This window comes from Aphanomyces invadans (assembly GCF_000520115.1).
Source record: "Aphanomyces invadans strain NJM9701 unplaced genomic scaffold supercont1.4, whole genome shotgun sequence".
NCBI lineage: Eukaryota > Oomycota > Saprolegniomycetes > Saprolegniales > Verrucalvaceae > Aphanomyces > Aphanomyces invadans.
This window is the reverse complement of record NW_008580149.1, coordinates 283768-305509: the sequence shown is the minus strand read 5'-3', so window position 1 is coordinate 305509 and position 21742 is coordinate 283768. Positions and strand designations below refer to the sequence as shown.

The window sequence follows — 21742 nt, the reverse complement described above, 5'->3', positions numbered from 1 at the left end:
CCGCATTGCTAAGTCCACGTCGGCGCGGGCGTAGGTAGCACCGTTTAAAACAAGCTGCTTCTTACACGATTGCAGTCCATTACCTGGCACCGTGCTACGTCAGCAGTCGGCCTCCGGACTGGGGGAGATGTTGATCTCTGGCGGGGCGAGGAGAAGTATCGGTGGCGAGATCGTGGCAACAACAGGCTCCATCGTCTTGCGCAAGTAGTCGCATGTCTTTGAGCACGCGTGATCGTGCTGTTGAAGTCAATGCCGTCGAACAGCGAGTCAATTTCGATGTACGCTTGTGCCGACGACGACAGGGTACGCTTGGCGCGCTCGCAGGCAGTACGCAGACGGCGAAGGGCACGTTGGTTTTGGGTCATGTCCTTGCGGTGCTTGCGCTTGAACTCCGCCGTAAAGTGGTCTACCAAGCGGTTGTCGAAGTCTTTGCCACCCAAGTGCGTGTCACCGGCAGTCGCCTTCACTTCAAAGATACCCTCTTCGATCGTCAACAGCGACACATCAAAGGTACCACCGCCCAAATCGAAAATGAGCACATTGCGTTCGCCACCCTTCTTGTCCAAACCGTACGCAATGGCAGCGGCAGTGGGTTCGTTGATGATACGAAGCACATTCAACCCAGCAATGGCACCGGCGTCCTTGGTCGCTTGACGTTGCGAATCGTTGAAATAGGCAGGGACGGTGATGACAGCGTTGTTGACGGTCGACCCAATGTAGGCTTCCGACACTTCCTTCATCTTGATCAACACCATCGACGAAATTTCTTCAGGTTGGAACGTCTTGGTTTCGCCCTTGAATTCCACCGTGATTTGGGGCTTGTCGCCCGCACCGGGGGTGACCTTGAACGGCCAGTGCTTGATGTCGGCTTGGATCACAGGGTCGTTGAACTTGCGGCCGATCAAACGCTTGGCGTCGAACACCGTGTTGGTCGGGTTCATCGCGACTTGGTTCTTGGCGGCATCACCGATCAGGCGTTCGCTGTCCGTGAACGCAACGTACGACGGGGTCGTGCGGTTCCCCTGGTCGTTCGCAATGATTTCCACGCGGTCGTTTTGCCACACACCGACGCATGAGTAGGTCGTGCCGAGATCGATACCGACGCTAGCGCCTTGGACTCCAGACATGATGTTGTTGCTTGCGCAGTTGCTGTCAAATTCAAAAATGCCGTCGTGGCGCCATCGCGGGGCAGTTCGATTTCTCGAACGTTCGAAACTTTCTGGAAATGCATCCCATTTTATTCCTTCTCTTGAAAAATGTATGCAATTTTATTCTCGGTAGTGTGGGTACAGCATCGACGATCTAGAAGGGGCGAGAACGACGACACCAGATATACGTCGACCAGTGGAGCTGCAAGCGCCGCACGCGGTGGGTAGCGCCTCGTGTCGTGCATGCGCGACATGTCGGATGGGCATCCAGAAGATTGCGCAATGCACGCGGCATTGTCCATCGTGATCAACCCGTTCGTTCGTGAGGGCGTTTGGACGAATGCGCCCAGCATGCGCTGTGATCGCGACATGTGCCACCGATCGAGCTCTTCTTAATATTCCAGTCCTTTAGCAGTCGTGCGCAAACGATGCTTGAGGCTGTCGTGATGGTTGACATGGTGCTGGTGCAAGATGCACAGCAGCAAGTATAGGTCGTCGTCAATAGGAGCACTGGTGGGATTCATTTTATTACTTGTAGAATGTATGCAGATTTTTGAATTTTATTTTACGCAGCATCTTGCACGAGTTGCCACACGATCCGATCGCCACCGCGGCCCAAGAGTACCATGGACATCGATGGTGTGTGTACAGGTTTGTGTAGACGGCTCATACGTGCATGCTAGATGAAGTGATTCGACAACGCCTCTTCACCCGAACTACCATGGTGGGGAAGTCCATGATGAAGCGGACGGCGGACTGCCTCTTCTCGTTCCTCGATAGCACGGGGCAGCTCGACCGATACAACGATGAGTTTCTCGCGAACCCTCTTCCAAAGAAGTCCAAGCTGTCGTCCTTGGGGAAGAAACGAGCGCAAGAAGAAATGGACAACTTTCTGTGGGAACTCGAGATGCTGCAAGTCGAAGCCCAGCGCACCAAGCTCCTCGTATTCACATGCGAGCGGGAACTCGAGGCGTATGCGGCGCTCCACGGTGAAATCGACAAGTCCATTGTGGCTGCTACAGCCGAAATCGACCGACTCAAGGGTGTCGTTGCCAACGAGAAGATCATCCGATCGTACAAGGAAGCATACGAAGTTGCTGCCCGCGTCGTGAACGAATTCGCTTCTCCGCAGCAGAGCGCAGAGGTCGTCGAAGGTCTCGAGGACCAGCTGAAATCCTCCAAGGAAGCTCTACAATCCGTCACAGATCGAATTGACGTCAAGTCCAAGGAACTCATGTTGCTACTTCGCGCCATTCGCGACCTCCACAGCGACAATCACGAGATTCCCGACGAAGGCACCAACGACGCCGCAGAGCACGACGACACCGAGCATGACGGCGAGTACGAGAGCAAGCACACAGATGAGCACCAGGAAAAGCGGGCCGCAGCCGAGGCATCTCCGACGGAAGGTGACGACGGTGACGACGCTCCCAAGGACTCTTCGACCAAGTCTCATCGACACCACCACCATCCAGACAATTCGTCTTAATGCTCTTTCTCTACAACTTTGCAAATGTCTTCGTACTCGACTGCCGACAGCATTCGTCCCCTACACAGGTCATGGCTGAGTCATCCCCGTGTGGAGTTGCGTCGGGGTGCCTACTTCTTCGAACCGGACGTGATCTGCACGGCGGCGGAGTACGCACCTTCATCGATCGAGAGCAGCGTGGCGAGCGCTCCACGACCGAGACCATTGACGATGCGCACAGTGCCCCCGACGACGGGAATCACCGTCTCAAGGTCGTCCTACGTTGCCGCCATCATGATCCACACATTTTTTTCATGCCATGCCGCACCTGATCGACCCGAAGAACGTCCCGTGTCTCGAGCATGCGAACTTCCGCCACGTATTTGTCAAGGACTCGAAGAACGACCCCCTTTTGCTTATAGTACGCGCCATCGCCGACTTGTTTGTCCATAACCTTTACAATGAGCCCTTGATCGATCCAGTAGTCGAGGCGATTCACGCGTTCTTCATCTTCGTCTCGCCGCTGCCGCTTCGACGTCTCTTCTGCCATGATCTCGTCCATGGCGCTGCGCTTGCCGCCCTTTGACGGGGGCGGCGGCGCCTTCTCTTCTTCTGCGTTAACAGCATGTTGGCCAAACGCAGGCTGGACTACCACCTTGGACACTTTGGCTTCCGAGGACGTTTTGGGCTTTAAGCTCAGGGTCACTTTGTCGACGCGAGGCTGATGCAATGGTGCGGGCCTGTCGTCGTCGACGCCGTTTCCTTGGCCGAACTTTGCATGTGCCTCTTTCACCTGCGCTTGGATGAAGCGCCGATTGCGCTCTTCGTGATCCAGTAGCGCTTGGTGCTTCCGCTTGAGTTCTTCTTGCCGGGCCATCGCGACGGGGTCGTTGTTGATGTACTGGATGAACCACCCTTTCTCGGTTTCGTCCACGACGCACTTGCCCGTCTTCCCCAAGTACTGAACAAACCCACTCAGCGTCGTCCACCGCGTCGCGTTCATGTGGACGTGGTGCTTGTCGCGAATGTACTCGTTGTAGACGACGTGGGCACTCACGCGTTTGGTTGTGTGCGACCGCCGCAGGTTCTCGAGGAACGCGCGTTCAAACTGTTCACTGTACCCCTGGATAAATTTACTCGGGTTGCTTGCCACGATAAGCATTTGACGCTGATGGGCATCGCTCGACGTATGCGCTTTAAACCCGTTCTCGTCGCGACACTGCTTTTCGCACACTTGGCAGTACCATCGAAGTCGCTGGAGCCCTTTCGACTACTCCACGCACACAAACACGCATTAGACGGAATTCGGAGCCAGTACCCACACACCTTTTGGCGATTCGCCACCGCCTTTGCTGTCATGAAGTCATGCTTGGCCATTCCTCACCGCCGCCGCTGCGAATCCGTCCCAAATTCCATAAACTTATCCGGAAATGCCATATCCGGAAGTTCCGATTGGAACTGGAAGTTTTCCGTACACTCACCTCCTTCGTCCGGATAACTCTTCTATTGATTATCGTTATCCGGATTCATCGGACAACAATTGACAAGGAATGCAAGCGTGCGTCGATGGTGGCGAACATCACGGCTACATGTACATCGACTTCTCGATATGAATGCGTTCAGAATTCCTTCTGAGAGTTTGCGCATTATCATGACAGTCGACGAAGGAAAAGTGCAAGAGCTGGGGGAGTATCGGGTTTGTGTCTTTGTTAAATCTCAATGTCTTGCCGTTGGGGTGGACGAATGTGACGCATGGTCGAGCCAGTGAGTGTGGGTTTGAACGGCGCCGCTTGGCCGTACGGCTTAGGAATCCCGAGTTCGTCGGGAATGTACGCATTCGGCCGTGGCTCGGCCGTGGTGCGTATGATCTGGGATGTGTACGCAGGTCCGACGTTGTTGTTGTTGCCGTGCTTGCCCATGCGCTGGCTTTCCAACGCGAGTCGATGGGATTCGCGGCGGTACCATTCTTGCTCGCACTTGACGTTGGGGGCGTTGCCGTTGTCAAAGTTCCACAACGACTCTTCGTACTCGAGTTGTCTGTCGTGCTTTTCCTGCTGGAGTTTCATTGCCGTCGCCTGGAACATGCTGAGCTCCGACACGGTCGCCATCATCTTGCGAGTCGTCTCCTTAATCTTAAGCTGAAATGTGTTGACCTTCTTCGCGAGTTGCAGCGTGTCCCCGCGGCCCTCGGACGCCTGGGACCGCAGTTTGTCGGACAAGTTCGTCACTTCTTCGAGCACGAGTTCCTTTTCGAGCAACTGCTCCTTCTTCGCATTGTACCTCTCTTCCAAGAATGCGAGCTTGGCGGCTAGCTGGTCCTCGTCAGGGTCGTCGCCCTCCAACGGGCGCCACCGGTCCGCGTTCTTGGGAGTTTCCAAGTCCCGACACATCATCTCGGTCACGATTTGCTCCTGCTTGAGTTGGTTCTGCAACTCGAGAACGCGACTGGCATACTCTGGCACAAGGGGCACCTTCTTTCGCGTCGTTTCAATTTGGCGCTGCAGGTCGAGGAGCTTGATATTGAGCATGCGGCTCTGCTGGTCCTTTTCTTGAATCGCGAGCTCGCCTTCCGTCAGCGTCTTGGTCTGGATGTTGCTCTTCTCGTATAAAATGCACAGCTCGTCGTTGCGGTCAATGAGTTGAACGCCCGTCGAATTCCGCGCTTCGACCGCGATCTCGTACTTCTTCTTGAGCCGGAGCATCTCCTTTTCCGTCATGTTGATGATCGAGTTGAGCTTGTCGATCTGGACGATCTGCTGCTCGACTTGCTCCTGCTTGACGCGGTACAGCTCGTGGCACTTGTTTGTATCGAGGCGGAGGCTGTCGCGGCTGCACTGCGCTGTCTGGTGCGCAAGCCGCTCTTTTGTCAGCGCCTTGTCCTTGGCAAGGCTCTCGTTCCGCAGCACTTCGACTTCGTTGTGCAGGATCTTGATTTTTTCTTTCATCTCGGCCAGCGCCTGCGAGCTCGCCTGGATCAAGTTGACGTACTTGTTGCGCTCGTTCTTGACAATGTCGTACAGCGCACTAAACTCCTTTAGCCGGTTGTTGGTCTCGTTGCACTTTTTGGCAAAGTCGAGAATGACGAGCTCCTTCATCTTGAGCTCCTGCTGGATTTCCTTTTCGTGGTCGATCGCGGACGACGCGGCGCGCGCCTTCATCTCTCTTTGCGCGCTCAGGAGTGTAATCACCTTCTGCTGCTTGATTTCTTCGGCCATCCACTGGCTCAGCTCGTCCTCGAGCTCCTTGACGCGTCCCGTCAGCCTCTCGAGCTCTTCGACTTTGGATTTTTCAACGCCGTCCATCTTGAACATGCGTGCTATTAACACGTCCACGTCTTGCTTCAAGTCTCCCTGGTCCGCCACCATCCGCTTGTTTTCGCTTTGAATCGCGCGAACTTGATGTTCTGCGTCGCTCACTTGGAGTTGCATGTTGGGCAGCAGCCCCTTGGCCGTGTCCGCCGACAGCTGCTTCTTCTTCAGAACCTTCTTCAGTCGATCGTACTCTTTTTGCAGCGAACTCTGACGCTCGGATTCTCGACGAATCATCGCCTCGACGTTGCGCTGGTCCATCTCGAATTTGGCTTTTTCGCCAAGGCGCACCGTGTGGCTGTGCTTTTCTTCGGCCAGGAGCATGTTTACGTGGTCGACGTCCCGCTGGCGCTGGTCGATCGTGTCCCGATGTACGTCGAGCTTGTGATTGAGGACTTTCTGCACCTCGTCCGCCTCCTTTCGTTTCTCGTCCTGTGTCGCCAAGGCCGTATCGACTTCACTCAATTTGGCTTTGATGCGCTTGATCTCACCCTCCAAGTTTTCCACGGCCTTGGCCACCACATCAGCTTGCTTGCTAATACGTTCGGGGTCCCCCTTGAGTTTCACGAGCACTTTCTTCTCGGCGGCGCGGGACACGTCGAGCCCATCGTTGGCCACGCGCAGTACGTCACAGCGCGTGAGGAGCTCCTGCTTTCGCCGCTCTTCCTTGTGTATTTCGCTCTCTGTCCGTGTTGCTTCGTCGCCCAAGTGCGCGATGTCGTCTGTGATCTTGCGCACCTCCGGCTCGACCTGCCGGGCGTTTTCCCGCAACATTGCTTCTTTCCGTGCGAGCAACTCGGCATGCTCCCGCTGGAGCTCGGTGATCTCGTACGTGAGAATGGTTTCTCGATCCACGCAGTCTGCAAGTTCCTTGGTCGCCTTGTCCTTCTCCTTCTCCAGATTTGTGTTCATCGCCAACTCCTCGCTCTTCCGAATGCTCTGTTTCTCGAGACGGATCTTCTCGGACAAGAGCTCTCCGTTCAGCTGCTTCGCCTTCTTCAACAATTCCTTCTCGCGCTTGTACGTTTCCAAAACATACGAAGATAACTTGTTGTATCGTTCCTTGTGGGTGGCCGCGGCTGCCGCCGTGAGGATTCCATCCTCTACATATTGGTCGATCACATGAAGGGCGGCGCTGTTCGAGTTCGTCACGGCTGCTCCATCGATATCACTACTCGGTGGCGCTGCATCACTCATGGCCAGTCGAGACGAAGACGCCAACCCGCCGCTTGCGCTCCCTCTAGATGAGCCCACAAGTGTCGAAACCGATTCGAGTGAAACGGAAGGAGACACGCTTCGTTTGAAACACGTTTGAAACATTTGAAATCACAACGATCCCATTCAAATCAGGGTCCCAAGCAGGCAAAGCATTGAGGGGGTGTGACCTCTTCAATATCAAGAATATTGTGGCAAAAGCACACTGTGGTTGTGCAATGAAGGAACACTTGATGAGGCAGCCTGCCTCGTGTTCTGGGTTTCGACGTGCGCTTGATGAGTCGTTTCAAACGGTTTGAAATTGTTTGCACATGTTCGAAACCCATGTTGGACTTTATCCGGATGATTCGCTCCAAAATGTCTTCATTTCTTGAAAGGAGAGGCGGGGAAGGAAGCGGAGGCCGATCAAGATGGAGAACGAACCCAAGGTGGAGCCCGTGGAGAGGGAGATGGACGTGTCTTCCCTTGCGCAGTTGGTCCTGGACATCAGCTGCGCCTTCCTGCAGATTGGAAAGTCCACGAGGTTAACCAGTGACGATGGCGACTTTTTCGCGGTGGAAGCCGAGGCCTTGGGGCTTGAAGTGGACGTTCTGCGGCAATTTATCCAAGAGTCGCACTTGCGTGTGCTGCGAGTGCTTCGGCGCGATAGCGGAGACGGAGTGAAGCTGTCCCTAGAAAGTGGGGAGAAGGACAAGCCCAAAGCGAAGCGGCAGAAAGTCCCGACCTTTTGCCTCATCAAAACGTTGAAAACACGCGAAAAACTCACGCAAGGGACGCCGTTGAATTCCCAACTCCAATTGGTGACGTTGGGCACGGAAGACATTGGGACCTTGGTGACCTTCGTTCAGCATTCGTTTGCCCCTCTCTTGCAAGCTCAAGAAGGCAATGAAGACGACCATGGGAGCGGCTTTTCCAGTCAAAACAAGCGCATGCCACTCATCCGAAAACGATTGAAGGAGTTGGAAGTGGCAATGGTGCAGTTCCAGAACAATATTGAGATTCCCGACGTGGACTTGAAGATTCACCCCGACATCCAAGCAGCCGCCGACGCGTGGCGTGGCTCCAAACAAACGGGAAGCATTGACGTGGACGCGTTGGGGTTTACGGACCGGCTGAACGACACAGCCTTTCTCAACGACATCCAAGCGGGAGTGAACGGTTGGATTAAGGAGATTCAAAAGGTCACAACGTTGGTGCACGAGCCGGTGGGGGCGTCGTCAACCCAGGAAGTAAACTTTTGGTGCGATTTGCACCGCGCTCTTCTGGCCACCCAAGCTAAGTTGACGTCGGCAGAAGTTGAGATCACTTTGGCGATCCTCAAGCAAGCCAAGCGATACCTAGTTACGGTAACGTTTGCGGCCGACCACGGCCTCGGTGGTGCCTTGAAAACTGTTACAAGCGTCATGAACTTGATGAAGGACTTCAGTCTGAATGCGATTCTGTCCGCGACAGACATCACCCAGACCACTCAAGGGATCAACGCTGTCTACTTACAGCTGAAAAAAGTGCGTCTCGCCGATGAGTACAAATTGAGCCGCGTGTTGTCACTTGTGGAGCTCATCTCGACCGACGTCAGCGTCCAAGTGACGACGGTGCTGCGATCGACAAATCTGTTTCAAATCGCCTACGACCAATTCGATGTGATTGCAAAGCAGTGCCAAGAGCTCTTCCTGACGTGGCACCGCCAACACCACGCGTTCCATGAACTCGTTAAGGATTTGAGCAAACGTCGAGGCACCGCCGCATCAGACAAGGTTAGTTCGTTGGCCGAGATGCAGCTCGACCACTTGGCGATCGAGGAGCGCATGAAGGAACTGCATGAATTTCGAGAGCAGCATGAACGCTTGCGCGTCGTGATTCAGCGCGTGCTGTCCAAAACCGACGACGCGTCCGCGACTTCCTCCGAAGACATGCTGGCCGAGATCCACAATGCCTACATGCAATGTACATCGCTGGATGTGTTTGACGTGTCGGTGGACGGGTCCGACGCTTGGAAGCAAGCGCGAAAAACGTACGATCTGTGTATCGACCGCGTGGAAGGCAGCATCATCCACAGCCTCACGACGCGACTGAACAACACGTCGACAGCCGACGACATGTTTCGCGTGTTTTCAAAGTACAACCCGTTGTTCTTTCGCCCTCGCATTCGCACCGCGGTGCAGCAGTTTCAAATGCGCTTGATTGAAAATGTCAAGGAGGACGTGACCGAGCTCCAAGCCAAGTTTCGCGCACACTACAACTACTCGGAAGCGTCGCGCATGAGCAAGCTTCGTGACATTCCGCCGATCGCTGGGGCCGTCATGTGGAGCAAGCAAATTGAGCGCAAGTTGCACATGCTGTTGTCACGCGTGGAAAGTGTGCTGGGCAAAGGTTGGGAGCAACACGTCGAAGGCAAAGCACTCAAGCAAGTGTCGGACGCGTTCTTGAGCAAGCTTGATGCCCAGTTGATTTTTGACCACTGGGTCAACGAACTCGTATCGGTGCCAACGTTTGACGTGCGCAACATTATTCTGAACATTGTGTCCAAGAAGCAGTCCCACCAGCTTGGTCCTGGCGCGATCGCGAACGAAGACGGTCTCGAGCGAGAACTGAACGTCGCGTTCAACCACCAGATTGTGACGCTGTTCAAGGAAGTACGCAACCTCGAGTGGCTCGGGTATCGAGTGCCATTTACGTTGAAAATGATTGCTGAAGATGCCAAGGAAAAGTATCCCCACGCCATGTCTCTGGACGCAAGTCTGAAAACGTATGCGAGCGTGTGCAAGCGTATCAAACCTTCGTTTGAGACACTGAGTGCATCATTTGTCCGAGAAGTCCGCACGACTATCGCCAAAACCTTCACAAAGGACAACGAAATCCGGTGGCATGCTGACCACTTGGGCGAATACGCCCTTGATTTGGCAACCAAAGTGGAGACGCTCAGCGACAAAGTGGATGAGTTGTGGCGCAAGCAGCACGAGATTGAACAATACGTCGAATCGATGCGTCAGCCAAACACTCCCGACAACATCATTGACGTGCCGACGCTTCAAGCGGCGCTGGAAGGTATTCAAAAGAACGTGGACGAGCTCAACTTAGCGGGATATTCGAACTTGCACATCTTTGTGAAGCAGTTGAATAACACGATCGCCCAAGTTCTGGCGGATCGATTGGAGCGCGGGTTGCGTCAGTGGGTCCACATGTTTACGTGTGAAGGAGACAACGACATCAAATTGCCCTCATACGGAAGCGTAACGACGGTCCATCAAGTACTGCTGAAGAACCAGCTCCTCGTCCTGGAACCGTCGGTGGACCAAGCGCGATCACAGTGGCTTGGCGAGTTGGAGCGTATGGTGGCCTCCGTGTGCAACCTGGACAAAATCAATAGCGCCACTTATGATGCATTCAAGCCTGCGTCGACCTCGACCTTGGCTCCATCGCCAGTGCGCCGGCGCCAAAGACGAAAGGAAAATTGTTTCCAAGACGTTATGACGTTGCTGCCTTCAGGTCTATTGGTCCAAGCTTACGACACGTTGCTCCACAACTTGTATGCGATGGATCAGTACGTGCTCACATGGCTACAATACCAAGCGCTCTGGGACATGGATTCCCAGCGAGTGATTGCCAAGGTTGGCAATGATATTGGCCAGTGGCAACAACTCTTGGTTGAAATTAAGGAAGAGCGCACCAAATTCGACACCGTGTCCCACACAAAGCGTTTTGGTCCAATTGTTGTCAACTTCCAGCAAGTCCAGGCCCAAGTCAACGTCAAGTACGACGTGTGGCACACAGAATTCTTGACATACTTTGGTGACATGCTGAGCAATCAAATCTGCGCTTTTTACACCGAGGTGTCGACGAAACGTACGCAGTTGGAGCAGCATACCCTGGAGGCCGCCACGTCTCAAGTGGTTGCCACGGTCACGATGGTCCAAGAATTGCGAGCCAAGGTTGAGATGTGGCAGGCCCAAATGGAATCGTTCGGAAGTGGCGAGAAGATCTTGAAACGCCAGCGATTCAAGTTCCCGTCAACGTGGCCCGAGCTGGCCAACGTCGAAGGAGAATGGGAAGCTTTCCAGCAACTTCTCAAGCGAAAGACAGATGCGATGGAGAGCCAGTTGCCGCAATTGCAGGCCAAGATCATGGACGAACATCACAGCTTGGTTGTGAAAATTCAGTCGACAATATCAGACTGGGACGCATCCAAACCATTGCAAGGCGGTGTCGTGACTCCAAAAGTTGCGTTGGAACGCATTGTGTTGTTCGACTCTCGGCTGACGTTGTTGGCCCAAGAAAGCAAGAAAATGGATGCAGCTCGTAAAGCATTGAACTTGGTTGGTCGAAGCGGGGACTCCAGCGACTTTGACTCGTTGGAGCGCACGATGGACGAGCTAGGTGGACTACGAGAGGTGTGGGAGCAACTAGCAACAGTGTGGACGCGTCTCGATGAGTTGAAGGACACTCTCTGGAGTGCTATCCAGCCCCGCAAATTGCGCAAGCAACTCGACGATTTAATCGACACGTTGAAAAGGTTTCCGGCTCGCATGCAGCAGTACGAAGCGTTCGACTACTTCACCAACACGATTCAGTCGTACAAGACCATCAACGGCCTGCTATCTGACTTGAAATCCGACTCGATCCGCGAACGTCATTGGAAACAAATTCTGCGGTTGCTCCACGTGACGTCGTCGTTTACCGAGTTGAGTCTGCGCCACTTGTGGGACGGCAAGCTAACGCTTCACGACACGTCGCTGAAAGAGATCATTCGTACTGCCCAAGGTGAAATGGCTTTGGACGAATTCTTGCGTCAAGTGTCGGAACACTGGACGACCTTCTCACTCGACTTGGTGAATTACCAGAATCGATGCCGCATCATTAAGGGGTGGGACGATATGTTTGCAAAGCTCGACGAACACTTGAACAGCTTGCAAAGCATGAAACAAAGTCCTTATTACCGCGTGTTTGCTGAACAAGCTGAGAGCTGGGAAGACCGTCTGACAAAGGTGCAGTCGATTTTTGATTTCTGGATCGACGTCCAGCGGCGCTGGGTGTATCTGGAGGGTATTTTCTTTGGGTCTGCAGACATCAAGCAACAACTGCCCAAGGAATACACGAGATTTCAGAGCGTCGACAACGAGTTCGTGTCCACGATGAAGCGCGTGAGCCACAAACCGCTCATTTTGGAAGTGAGCAGCATTCCCAATCTGTATCAATCCCTAGAGAGACAACAAGACATGATGGGCAGCATTCAACGAGCTTTGGGCGACTACTTGGAGCGCCAACGCGCCGCGTTCCCTCGTTTTTACTTTGTCGGGGACGAAGATTTGCTTGAAATGATTGGGAACAGCAAAGAACCCAAGCAGATTCAACGCCATTTGAACAAAATGTTTGCTGGTATCGCCGCGTTCGAAATGGTCGACAACAACGTCATCACAGGCCTCGTATCCAAGGAGGGCGAAGTTGTGCGTCTGCAAACGCCAATAAATCCTAAAGACGATGCGCGCATTAACGTGTGGCTGGCTCAAGTCGAGACTGAAATGCGGATGACCCTGGCGTTATTGTTGGAAGATGCCATGGCCAAGATCGACCGCGTGAACTATCTTGATTGGATTCGACAGTACCCAGCGCAGATTGTCCTATTGGCAACCCAAGTCCAATGGACGACCAAGATGGAACAAGTCCTGAAGGCCAGGTCCAACGACTTTTCCAGCGTCGCGGCACACGTTGAACAAGTCCTGCAAATTCTCAGTGAAAAGGTCCTGTTTGATTTGCCCCAAGATACGCGCAAGAAGTACGAGCAGCTCATCACGGAACTGGTCCACCAGCGCGATGTCAGTCGTCGTCTGAACAATGTGAAACTCAATGGCCCGGATGACTTTCAGTGGCTGTACCACATGCGCCACTACATGTTTCCCGCCGAAGTGGATCCGCTCAAGAAGCTGCGTATTTGCGTCGCGAATGCACAGTTCTCGTACGGGTTTGAGTACTTGGGCGTCGGTGAACGGCTCGTTCACACGCCGTTGACGGAACGATGCTACTTGACGTTGACCCAAGCGTTGGACTTTGGCATGGGCGGGAACCCGTTTGGCCCGGCTGGTACGGGCAAAACTGAAAGTGTCAAAGCGTTGGGGATGCAGCTGGGGCGGTTTGTCCTCGTGTTTAACTGCGACGAGAATTTTGACTTCCAAGCGATGGGTCGTATCTTTGTGGGGCTGTGTCAAGTGGGTGCATGGGGCTGCTTCGACGAGTTCAATCGACTTGAAGAGCGTGTGCTGTCCGCCGTGTCGCAACAGATTTTGACCATCCAAGCTGGCCTATCCCTAAAAAAGAAACAGGAACAAACCAGCAATACCCTGATTGAGCTCCTGGGAAAATCTGTGCTACTCCACCCTGACGTCGGGATCTTCGTCACGATGAATCCGGGATACGCCGGCCGATCCAACCTCCCGGACAACTTGAAACAACTCTTCCGAAGCATTGCTATGGTTGCCCCCGACCGCGAACTCATCGCACAAGTGATGCTATTTTCCCAAGGCATCACAACTGCTGAATTCATGGCAACAAAGGTTGTCTTGCTCTTCAACTTGTGCGAAGACCAGCTTTCAAAGCAACCGCATTATGACTTTGGCCTCCGCGCGCTCAAAAGTGTCCTTGTGAGTGCTGGCCACGTCAAGCGTTCGTTAACTACGTCGGATACGACGTCTACGAATGTCGCAAGCATTGAAGCTGAAGCTCTGATTCGATCCATCTGCGACACGATCGTTCCCAAGTTGGTCGCGTCGGACGTGCCCATATTTGAAACCTTGCTGCAAGGTGTGTTCCCTGGCACAGATTTGCACCAAGTGAATGAACCCAAGTTGCGCGAAAAGATTGTCCAGTTGGCCACGTCTCGCCAATTCATTCCCCATGACAAGTGGGTTGAGAAGGCGCTCCAGTTGTATCAAGTCATGCAACTGCGCCACGGTGTCATGCTCGTGGGGCCAAGTGGCATGGGTAAAACGAGCGCGTGGACTGTTCTCCTGGACGCGCTCGAGCAAATTGATGGCAAGAAGGGCGAAGCTTATGTCATCGACCCCAAAGCGTTGTCCAAGGAACAATTGTATGGGACACTCGACAACACGACGTTGGAATGGAGCGACGGGATCTTTACCCATTTGCTCCGCCAGGTGCTCAACAACGTTCGTGGGGAGAGTGAGAAGCGCCATTGGATTGTGTTTGACGGTGATGTTGACCCTGAATGGGCCGAGAACTTGAACTCTGTACTCGACGACAATCGACTGTTGACCCTTCCGTCGGGCGAGCGCCTCGAGATTCCGTCGAATGTATGGATCATGATGGAGACGGAAACGTTGAAGTATGCGACTCTGGCCACAGTTAGTCGATGCGGCATGGTGTGGTTTGCTCGCGACACTTTGGACACTGTTCACGTGATGCAGCATTTCCTTAAGAAGTTGGCGCAAGACAGCTCGCAGCGGTCGTTTTACTCGATGCAGGACGAAGAGTGGGCGACTTTTCAGGTGGCACAAGTCAAGTACATCGAGTTGTTGGAGCAATTGTTCTCGTCGTCGCTGCTCGTCACGAACTGCTTGGATTTTGCCATGCAACTGCCTCATATCATGGAAGTGGACCGCTTGCGTTTGCTCATGTCGATGTTTTCGTTGTTGTCCAAGGGGTTGGTCCACATTGCTGAGTACAACGAACTTCACATCGACTTTCCCATGTCCGCGGATCACCTTGAGTCGTTCTCGCCGAAGTGGCTCGTGTTTTCAATTCTGTGGGGGTTAGGCGGGTCTCTTGATAACCCCAGTCGTGTGAAGCTGGCCGAGTACCTCACTAGTGTCAACACGATGATCCCGTTGCCGTCGCTCACGTCCGAGGCATCAAGTCTGTTGGACTTTGAGGTTCAAGTCAAGGACGGTGAATGGAAGCCATGGAGTTATTCGGTGCCAACGTTGGAGCTGGAAAGCCATCGTGTCTTGGCCACCGATGTGGTCGTGACAACGGTCGACACAATTCGACACGTTGAAGTTTTGCGTGGTTGGCTGCATCAACATCGTCCGCTCATTCTGTGCGGTCCGCCTGGCAGTGGCAAGACGATGACGTTGACCTCCACGCTCAACTCACTTCCGGAATTTGAGCTCGCGAGCTTGAATTTTTCGTCGGGTACCAACCCCGAGTTGATCTTGAAGACGTTTAGTCAGTACTGCGTGTACAAAAAGACCCCTCAAGGCACAGTCTTGACTCCACATGCCCCGGGAAAGTGGCTCGTCGTGTTCTGCGATGAAATCAACTTGCCCCAAGCTGACAAGTACGGGACCCAGCGTGTCGTGACCTTCCTCCGCCAACTCGTCGAACAAGGTGGGTTCTGGAAGGACAAGGTATGGGTCCACCTGGAACGCATCCAGTTTGTCGGAGCGTGTAACCCGCCGACGGACCCCGGCCGTGTACCGCTATCTTCGCGCTTCCTTCGCCACGCCCCCGTTTTGTTCGTGGACTTTCCAGCCTACAGCTCTCTCAAGCAAATCTACGGCACATTCAACCGGGCACTGCTCAAGTTGACACCCTCGTTGAAGGCATTCCACCAACCTTTGACAGACTCGATGGTTGAAATCTACATGAAGAACCAGACGAAGTTTACGGCTGAGTCGCAGCCCCATTACATTTACAGCCCACGCGAACTCTCTCGATGGATGCGTGCCATGTATGAAGCCATTGAGCCGCTTGAGTTTGAAATTGACGTTGAGACGCTGATCAAGCTGCTTTTCCACGAATCTCTTCGACTGTTTATGGATCGCTTGGTGATCCCAGAGGAGCAGGCGTGGTGCTTTCACACCTCCAAGGATGTCCTGCGACAGCATTTCCCTCCCACTGCAGCGGTGGCAGCGTTGGAATCATCGTCGCAGCCGATTTTGTTCAGCACATGGTTGAGTAAGTACTATGTCCAAGCCACGACAGACGACCTGCGAAAGCATATCGAAGCACGCCTTCGCGTGTTTTATGAAGAGGAGCTCAACGTGCCTCTCGTCGTGTTCGATTCGGTGATCGACCACGTGTTGCGCATCGACCGTGTCCTGCGCCAACCACTCGGACACTTGTTGTTGGTAGGTGAGAGCGGTGCCGGTAAGACTGTTCTCTCGCGCTTTGTGAGCTGGATGAACGGCATGTCTGTGTTCCAAATCAAACTCACGACCAACTACAACCTGAACAACTTCGACGACGACCTTCGTGTGGTGTTGAAGCGATGTGGTTGTGACGGCGAAAAGATATGTTTTATTTTTGACGAATCCAACGTGCTCGACGCTGCGTTCTTGGAGCGCATGAACGCCCTGTTGGCGTCTGGGGAGGTTCCTGGTCTTTTTGAAGATGAAGAACACGTGTCACTCATGCACGCGTGTCGCGAAGCGATTCGTCGCGACAACGTCACTTCGATCGAAAACACGGAGGACGAACTATTCAAGTACTTTACTCGCCAAGTACAGCGCAACCTCCACGTTGTGTTTACGATGAACCCTGCCAGTGGTGACTTTCAGAGCCGATCCAAGACGTCTCCGGCTTTGTTCAATCGATGCGTCGTCGACTGGTTTGGCACCTGGTCCGACCACGCCCTCGGTCAAGTCGCCCATGAGTTCACCATGTCGCTAGACTTGGGGCATCAGGAACAAACGTACCAACTGCCTCTAGCTGCCAAACCCATCGTGGAATCGCTCAAGCTGGGAGCCCACACATTCCACGACGCCATTGTCGCGAGTGTTGTCCAGTTCCACCACGCTGTGCTGCAAACTATGCAACGCCTCGCCAAGCGCCATGCCAAGTACAACCACATTTCTCCCCGTGATTATTTGGAGTTTATTCGGCATTTCGTCGGCCTATACGGCAAGAAGCGCAGCCAGTTGGAAGACCAGCAACTGCACTTGAACGTTGGTGTTGACAAGTTGGTCGCCACGCACAACCAAGTCGCGGAGCTCCAACTCGAGTTGAGTGCCAAGGAGCGCGAACTCCACAAGAAAGATGTCGAAGCAAATGAAAAGCTTCAACTCATGGTCGTCGAGCAAAATGAAGCGCAGCTCAAAAAAAAGGACACGGAAGTCCTCGCGGCAGATTTGGCCAAACAAGATGAAGAAATCAGCAAGCGCAAGCTTGTCGTGGAGCACGACTTGTCCCAGGCCGAACCGGCGTTGTTGGAGGCGCAATCGAGCGTGAATTCGATTCGAAAAGCCCAGCTGGATGAAATCCGAGCGCTGGCCCGCCCGCCAAATGCCGTACGATTGACGCTTGAAGCGGTCGCGATTATGCTTGGAGAAGCGAGTTTGGACTGGGCCGATTTGCGCAAATTTATCCGTAAAGACGACTTTATTGCGTCGGTCGTGCACTTCGACTCTGAAAAGTTGACGGCCAAGCAGCGTTCGACCATTCAAAAGGACTACATGAGCAAGACAGACGAGTTTGACTATGAAAAGGTCAACCGAGCGTCCAAGGCTTGTGGCCCGCTTTTCAAGTGGGTCGTGTCCCAGCTGAACTACACGGAGATTTTGCACAAGATTCAACCCCTGCGCAATGAAGTGCGAACACTGGAAGAACAGAGTGCCGGATTGCGCCAAGAGTTCACAACCGCGTCCGAGACGATTCAGTTGCTAGAGCAACGCATTCAAAACTACAAGCAAGAGTACGCAGCGCTCATCAGTGAAGCCCAATTGATCAGTTCCGACATGGCCATGGTCAAGAAGAAGGTGGAACGATCCGTATCGTTGCTCCAAAACTTACTTGTCGAACGCGAACGGTGGGAAAAAGGGTCCAAGGAATTCGAAACCCAAATGGAAACTCTGGTCGGCGACACCTTGCTTAGTGCCGGATTTCTCACGTATTTGGGGTTCCTCGACCATCAACAACGCAAATTGCTCGTGGAAGACTGGCGCGATGTGTTGCACACGATGCAAATCCCCAGCACACCTGGCCTGAGCTTTATCGAGTACTTGTCACAACCATCGCAGCGCCTCGAATGGAGTGCAAGCGACCTCCCATCCGACTCGTTGTGCGTCGAAAACGCGATCATACTGGCGCGTTTCCACCGTTTCCCGTTGATAGTGGACCCGTCCGGCCAAGCGGCGCGATTCATGCTCAACTATTTCAACTCAAAAGCGTCGTCGTCAGCGTCCAAGATCACACAGACGTCGTTCTTGGACGCGTCCTTCATGAAAATATTGGCCAGCGCCATTCGCTTTGGCACTGCGTTGTTGGTGCACGACGTGGAGAGCATCGATCCGATTCTGAACCCTGTATTGAATCGAGAACTATATAAGACGGGTGGACGCGTTCTCATCCGTCTCGCGGGAGAAGAAATCGACTACTCGCCCGACTTTCGTCTCTTCCTCCTCACGCGCGACCCGTCCTGCCGCTTCTCGCCCGACATTTGCTCCCGCGTAACGTTCGTCAACTTTACTGTGACACCAAGTTCATTAGAAAGTCAAAGTTTGGCGCTCTTGCTCAAGAGCGAGGAGCCCGAAATCGACGCCAAGCGCTCTTCCTTGCTCAAGCTCCAAGGCGAGTACTATGCGAAACTTCGTGAATTGGAAGACGCCTTGCTGCAACATATCAACAGTGTCCAAGGAAACATTCTGGACGACGACCGTGTCATTCTCGCGCTCGAAAGCATGAAAGCTGAGAGCGCTGATATTACGAAGCACGTCCAAGACACCCAAGTGATCATGGAGAACATGGAGCAAGCCACGGCTCGTTTTCAGCCGCTCGCGAAGGCCTGCACGCAACTCTTCTTCACGTTGGAAAACCTTGGCCAAATCCACTTTTTGTACCAGTTTTCACTCACGTTTTTCCTTCAAGTATTGACCAAGGTACTAGCGAGTCGAGAAGTTGCTTCTGCTGCTCAAAAGCACTCGCGACTCGAGTTCATCGGACAGCAACTCTTCCGCCATGTTGCCCGCCGCGTATCCAAGGGAATGCTGCAAGAAGACAAGCTCATGTTTGCCCTTCGGTTGGCTCAAATTTATGTGGAATTGAACAAGGGTGTCGAAGGTCTCCCAAGTCAAGCAGAATTGGACGTGTTTTTTGGACGATTGGGGCCACCCACCAAGGTATCGTTGCCGGAGTTTGCTGTTGCTGAAGAAACTGTTGATCGCCTGGGGCGGCTGGCCAGTTCGTCGGCGTTTGCACCTTCGCTGCTGGCTCATCTGGAGCCGCACAAAGACTTGTGGGAAACGTTCTTGAACCACACGACACCTGAACTGCATGTTCCTGTGCAATGGGACGGGGACAGCTCCTCGGAGCCATCGGCTGCCTTCCGTGACCTCTGCCTCGTTTCCACCACCCGACCGGATCGTTTGCCATTTGCTGCGGAGAAATATATTGTCCACGTGTTCGACGACCCATCCTTCCCATGGCGTGGCGATGTCGAGTTCCGCCACGAAGTCGAGTTTGAAACGGAGAGTTCTCGAGGTATCTTGCTCTGCTCAAAACCTGGGTTCGACGCGAGCTCTCGCGTGGACGAACTTGCATCAATCTTGAACAAGAAATTGTCGTCCGTCGCGATGGGATCAGCCGAAGGCTTTGACGTAGCCGAGAAGGCGCTCAACACGGCTATCAAGCAAGGCACGTGGCTCTTGCTTCGAAACGTCCACCTGTGTCCGTCCTGGTTGCTAACTGTGGAGAAGAAACTGTACAGTGTTCGGGAGTCGAGCCACAAGGACTTTCGCCTGTTTCTCACGAGCGAAATTCACCCCCAGCTGCCTGTCAACCTGTTGCGGCTGTGCGATGTATATGTGTTTGAACCCCCGAGCGGCGTCAAAGCCAGCATGCAACGATCCCTCGAAGACTTGTCCAGCGACCGCATCAATAGAGGCCCGACGGAACGAGGCCGCCTCTTTCTCCTCCTCGCGTGGTTCCATGCGATTGTGCAAGAACGGCTGCGTTACGTCCCGATCGGGTGGTCCAAGGCGTACGAATTTTCCCAGAGCGACTTCCGCGGGGCGTGTGACGTGCTCGACCTCTGGGTGGACAGCATTGGTCATGGCCGCGCTCACATTTCGCCCGACGCGATTCCATGGACCGCGATCAAAGTGATCTTGAAGGAGTCGTTGTATGGCGGTCGCGTCGACAATAAGTATGACCAGCAGCTCATGGATACGCTGTTGGACAACGTGTTCAATTCGGACAGCTACGAGAACAACTTTCACCTGGTAAAGCCTCATGGCGGTGACAACGGGCTCGTGATCACCCAAGGCAAGACGAAAGAGCAGTTTTCGGAATGGATCGCAAGCCTCTCCAATTCGAATTCGCCCGTGTGGCTTGGACTGCCCACGTCGGTCGAGAGGATGATTGTCATAAACGAGGGCCACCGTACGCTGCGCCATCTTCAACAGTTGCAGGATGGTATTGACAGCATTGACGAGGGCGACGACGAAGGGACATCCTCCATGACGTTTGGCAACAGTGCCGCCGGTGATTCCCGCCCTGCTTGGATTCAAGCTCTCCATCGAAAGGTCCAGACGTGGCTCAGTCAACTGCCCACAGATCCGATTACCGTCAAAGAAGCTGCTTTTAGCAACCCGATCTATCGTTGCTTACACCGTGAGATGGATCTGGGCAACAAATTGCTCGCCACCATCACGACCCTGCTCCATGACATTGAGAAGGTCTGCACTAATTCGGTCAAACCCACGAACGCCGTGCGCGAAGCGATGCGGACGCTGCACCAAGATTACTTGCCCGTCGACTGGCTCAACATGTACCCCGTCCCAAGAGACATCACGCTGCATGAATGGTTGGACGATTTTGCCAAGCGGCTCGCCCAACTTCGTCAGTTGACGTCGCTGCCATTGCAAGACGTGCTATCTCATGGTGTTTGGGTGGGTGGGTTTTTCTCGCCCGAGGCCTTTCTCACTGCCACTCGTCAAGTTGTATCGCGGGAGATGCAGTGCTCGCTGGACGAGTTGGAACTCGTTGCGTCCATTACCAAGACCCACGGCGGAAGCTTTGCCGTCTCGGGCTTCCACTTGGAAGGCATGGCATGGACAAATGCAACGGACGGGTTCGCGACAACGGATGCTCTCGAATCGCCGCTTCCTGCTTTGTACCTGTGCTGGCGCCACTCAAAGGACACGGCAACGTCGCCGTCGTCGCGCAAATTACCCGTCTACTTGAACGCCCAACGCCTCGTGATTCTGTTCGAAGTGTCGGTGGACATTCCGCCGTCGGACACAACGCCGCCCCATGTCTGGTCCGAACGCGCCGTCGCGTTCACTGCATGGAAGCTCCAAGCCTAACGACCGCGAACGACTTGCTGCCTATTTTTTCTCTGCCAACTACACGTTCGTTCGAGAGGTGCATCGCTTCGAATGCAAGGCGCAGCGGTGTCTCGACATGCAAAGAGTTTAACTTTCAAAAACACTTGATCAAACTCGTTCCAAGTTGAACGGTACATCCGCCTTGAACCGCTGAAAAGAATGTTGAGGAAAGCCCGCGTCCATGTCAAAGGTCATGAGTGAATTCGTCATCTCGATGTCGATGATGACAGCGTCAAGCCACGTCTGTGCTCAAAGCCAGCACTTGGATGAAGCTAGCATGAGCCCGCTGTGACGAAAACACTTGGCATTTTGAACAGACGACTACCTGCA

General features: G+C 53.8%; 5 protein-coding genes across 5 annotated transcripts; 2 read left to right on the top strand and 3 right to left on the bottom strand.

The window, feature by feature from the left end:
• Window positions 1–99: 99 nt before the first annotated feature.
• On the bottom strand, window positions 100–1127 carry H310_02604 (hsp70-like protein; the record flags this gene model as incomplete). The annotated part of the gene is made up of 2 exons (XM_008866173.1): window positions 100–137; window positions 227–1127. 2 exons carry the CDS (start codon window positions 1125–1127, stop codon window positions 100–102), a joined length of 939 nt encoding a protein of 312 aa, XP_008864395.1.
• A 156-nt stretch (window positions 1128–1283) lies between these two features.
• On the top strand, window positions 1284–3106 carry H310_02603 (hypothetical protein). Its single transcript, XM_008866172.1, has 2 exons — window positions 1284–1787; window positions 1832–3106. Exons 1-2 carry the CDS (start codon window positions 1775–1777, stop codon window positions 2635–2637), a joined length of 819 nt encoding a protein of 272 aa, XP_008864394.1. The 5' UTR covers window positions 1284–1774; the 3' UTR covers window positions 2638–3106.
• On the bottom strand, window positions 2648–3993 carry H310_02602 (hypothetical protein; the record flags this gene model as incomplete). Its single annotated transcript, XM_008866171.1, has 4 exons — window positions 2648–2697; window positions 2752–2894; window positions 2945–3886; window positions 3943–3993. Coding segments are annotated over 4 exons (1185 nt in total), but the record flags the coding sequence as incomplete, so codon positions are not given.
• Window positions 3994–4290: 297 nt separating this feature from the next.
• H310_02601 (hypothetical protein) lies at window positions 4291–7186 on the bottom strand. The gene has a single exon (XM_008866170.1). The coding sequence runs from the start codon at window positions 7119–7121 to the stop codon at window positions 4326–4328; it is 2796 nt and encodes a 931-aa protein (XP_008864392.1). The 5' UTR covers window positions 7122–7186; the 3' UTR covers window positions 4291–4325.
• Window positions 7187–7549: 363 nt separating this feature from the next.
• On the top strand, window positions 7550–21391 carry H310_02600 (hypothetical protein; the record flags this gene model as incomplete). The annotated part of the gene is made up of 1 exon (XM_008866169.1): window positions 7550–21391. The coding sequence occupies one exon, from the start codon at window positions 7550–7552 to the stop codon at window positions 21389–21391; it is 13842 nt and encodes a 4613-aa protein (XP_008864391.1).
• Between the last annotated feature and the right edge of the window lie 351 nt (window positions 21392–21742).

Bases quoted from the DNA above. Each gene is read 5' to 3' on its own strand.
- H310_02601 (XM_008866170.1), bottom strand. From the start codon at position 7,121: ATGAGTGATGCAGCGCCACCGAGTAGTGATATCGATGGAGCAGCCGTG.